We start from the raw sequence: 3399 nt of genomic DNA on the forward strand, positions 1-3399 counted from the left end.
CTGCTAGTGTTTCAGCCAAGGCTGCTGCAGACCCGGTATTTTAATTGGGTCGCTTCTGCTAGTAATTCAACGACTAGCACTGCAGCTGCTTATTGGCGGCGGTCAAGACTGCCCCGTGGGACTAACCCAAAGAGGGGTGGGCGGTAAGGGGTGGAAAGGGAGTAGGGGAAGGGACGTGGGAGGGGGGGGGGTAAGGGGAGAAGAGGGAAGGGGGGGAGAGGAAAGGGGGGGAAGTAATACCTATTGTCAAGTGATCTCGTTAGTTTTTATGACTCTCTCGCGGCTTGTTATTTTTTATGGACTGTGAGTGTCCTTCTTGTTGGTGTTACCGGCACGCTGTGTGGGCTTGTTGCTGGCTTGTTGTTGTCACCATGCTGGCTTGTTGCTGGCTTGTTGTTGTCACCATGCTGGCTTGTTGTTGTCACCATGCTGGCTTGTTGTTGTCACCATGCTGGCTTGTTGCTGTCACCATGCTGGCTTGTTGTTGTCACCATGCTGGCTTGTTGCTGGCTTGTTGTTGTCACCATGCTGGCTTGTTGCTGGCTTGTTGTTGTCACCATGCTGGCTTGTTGTTGTCACCATGCTGGCTTGTTGTTGTCACCATGCTGGCTTGTTGCTGGCTTGTTGTTGTCACCATCCTGGCTTGTTGCTGGCTTGTTGTTGTCACCATGCTGGCTTGTTGTTGTCACCATGCTGGCTTGTTGTTGTCACCATGCTGGCTTGTTGCTGGCTTGTTGTTGTCACCATGCTGGCTTGTTGTTGTCACCGTCCTGGCTTGTTGCTGGCTTGTTGTTGTCACCATGCTGGCTTGCTCCTGGCTTGTTGTTGTCACCATGCTGGCTTGTTGCTGGCTTGTTGTTGTCACCATGCTGGCTTGTTGCTGGCTTGTTGTTGTCACCATGCTGGCTTGTTGCTGGCTTGTTGTTGTCACCATGCTGGCTTGTTGCTGGCTTGTTGTTGTCACCATGCTGGCTTGTTGCTGGCTTGTTGTTGTCACCATGCTGGCTTGTTGCTGGCTTGTTGTTGTCACCATGCTGGCTTGTTGCTGGTTTGTTGTTGTCACCATGCTGGTTTGTTGCTGGCTTGTTGTTGTCACCATGCTGGCTTGTTGTTGTCACCATGCTGGCTTGTTGTCACCATGCTGGCTTGTTGTTGTCACCATGCTGGCTTGTTGTTGTCACCATGCTGGCTTGTTGTTGTCACCATGCTGGCTTGTTGCTGGCTTGTTGTTGTCACCATGCTGGCTTGTTGCTGGCTTCTTGTTGTCACCATGCTGGCTTGTTGCTGGTTTGTTGTTGTCACCATGCTGGCTTGTTGCTGGCTTGTTGTTGTCACCATGCTGGCTTGTTGTTGTCACCATGCTGGCTTGTTGTTGTCACCATGCTGGCTTGTTGTTGTCACCATGCTGGCTTGTTGTTGTCACCATGCTGGCTTGTTGTTGTCACCATGCTGGCTTGTTGCTGGCTTGTTGTTGTCACCATGCTGGCTTGTTGCTGGCTTGTTGTTGTCACCATGCTGGCTTGTTGCTGGCTTGTTGTTGTCACCATGCTGGCTTGTTGCTGGCTTGTTGTTGTCACCATGCTGGCTTGTTGTTGTCACCATGCTGGCTTGTTGTTGTCACCATGCTGGCTTGTTGTTGTCACCATGCTGGCTTGTTGCTGGTTTGTTGTTGTCACCATGCTGGCTTGTTGCTGGCTTGTTGTTGTCACCATGCTGGCTTGTTGCTGGCTTGTTGTTGTCACCATGCTGGCTTGTTGTTGTCACTATGCTGGCTTGTTGCTGGCTTGTTGTTGTCACCATCCTGGCTTGTTGTTGTCACCATCCTGGCTTGTTGTTGTCACCATCCTGGCTTGTTGTTGTCACTATGCTGGCTTGTTGCTGGCTTGTTGTTGTCACTATGCTGGCTTATTGTTGTCACTATGCTGGCTTGTTGCTGGCTTGTTGTTGTCACTATGCTGGCTTGTTGCTGGCTTGTTGTTGTCACCATCCTGGCTTGTTGTTGTCACCATGCTGGCTTGTTGTTGTCACCATGCTGGCTTGTTGTTGTCACCATCCTGGCTTGTTGTTGTCACCATCCTGGCTTGTTGTTGTCACCATCCTGGCTTGTTGTTGTCACCATCCTGGCTTGTTGCTGGCTTGTTGTTGTCACCATCCTGGCTTGTTGTTGTCACCATGCTGGCTTGTTGCTGGCTTGTTGTTGTCACCATCCTGGCTTGTTGTTGTCACCATGCTGGCTTGTTGTTGTCACCATGCTGGCTTGTTGCTGGCTTGTTGTTGTCACCATGCTGGCTTGTTGTTGTCACCATGCTGGCTTGTTGTTGTCACCATGCTGGCTTGTTGTTGTCACCATGCTGGCTTGTTGTTGTCACCATGCTGGCTTGTTGCTGGCTTGTTGTCACCATGCTGGCTTGTTGTTGTCACCATGCTGGCTTGTTGTTGTCACCATGCTGGCTTGTTGTTGTCACCATGCTGGCTTGTTGTTGTCACCATGCTGGCTTGTTGTTGTCACCATGCTGGCTTGTTGTTGTCACCATGCTGGCTTGTTGTTGTCACCATGCTGGCTTGTTGTTGTCACCATGCTGGCTTGTTGTTGTCACCATGCTGGCTTGTTGCTGGCTTGTTGTTGTCACCATGCTGGCTTGTTGTTGTCACTATGCTGGCTTGTTGCTGGCTTGTTGTTGTCACCATCCTGGCTTGTTGTTGTCACTATGCTGGCTTGTTGCTGGCTTGTTGTTGTCACTATGCTGGCTTGTTGCTGGCTTGTTGCTGTCACCATGCTGGCTTGTTGCTGGCTTGTTGTTGTCACCATGCTGGCTTGTTGCTGGCTTGTTGTTGTCACCATGCTGGCTTGTTGCTAGCTTGTTGTTGTCACCATGCTGGCTTGTTGTTGTCACTATGCTGGCTTGTTGCTAGCTTGTTGTTGTCACCATGCTGGCTTGTTGTTGTCACCATGCTGGCTTGTTGTTGTCACCATGCTGGCTTGTTGCTAGCTTGTTGTTGTCACCATGCTGGCTTGTTGCTAGCTTGTTGTTGTCACCATGCTGGCTTGTTGTTGTCACCATGCTGGCTTGTTGCTAGCTTGTTGTTGTCACCATGCTGGCTTGTTGTTGTCACTATGCTGGCTTGTTGTTGTCGCCATGCTGGCTTGTTGCTAGCTTGTTGTTGTCACCATGCTGGCTTGTTGTTGTCACCATGCTGGCTTGTTGCTAGCTTGTTGTTGTCACCATGCTGGCTTGTTGCTAGCTTGTTGTTGTCACCATGCTGGCTTGTTGTTGTCACCATGCTGGCTTGTTGCTAGCTTGTTGTTGTCACCATGCTGGCTTGTTGCTAGCTTGTTGTTGTCACCATGCTGGTTTGTTGTTGTCACCATGCTGGCTTGTTGCTGGCTTGTTGTTGTCA

At 50.6% G+C, this 3399-nt stretch overlaps 1 protein-coding gene across 1 annotated transcript; it reads right to left on the minus strand.

Moving 5' to 3' along the window:
- Nucleotides 1-740: 740 nt before the first annotated feature.
- Nucleotides 741-1121, minus strand: LOC138366069 (serine-rich 25 kDa antigen protein-like). The gene has a single exon (XM_069326797.1). The coding sequence runs from the start codon at nucleotides 1119-1121 to the stop codon at nucleotides 741-743; it is 381 nt and encodes a 126-aa protein (XP_069182898.1).
- Nucleotides 1122-3399: the final 2278 nt, after the last annotated feature.

This window comes from Procambarus clarkii, chromosome 18 (assembly GCF_040958095.1).
Source record: "Procambarus clarkii isolate CNS0578487 chromosome 18, FALCON_Pclarkii_2.0, whole genome shotgun sequence".
NCBI lineage: Eukaryota > Metazoa > Arthropoda > Malacostraca > Decapoda > Cambaridae > Procambarus > Procambarus clarkii.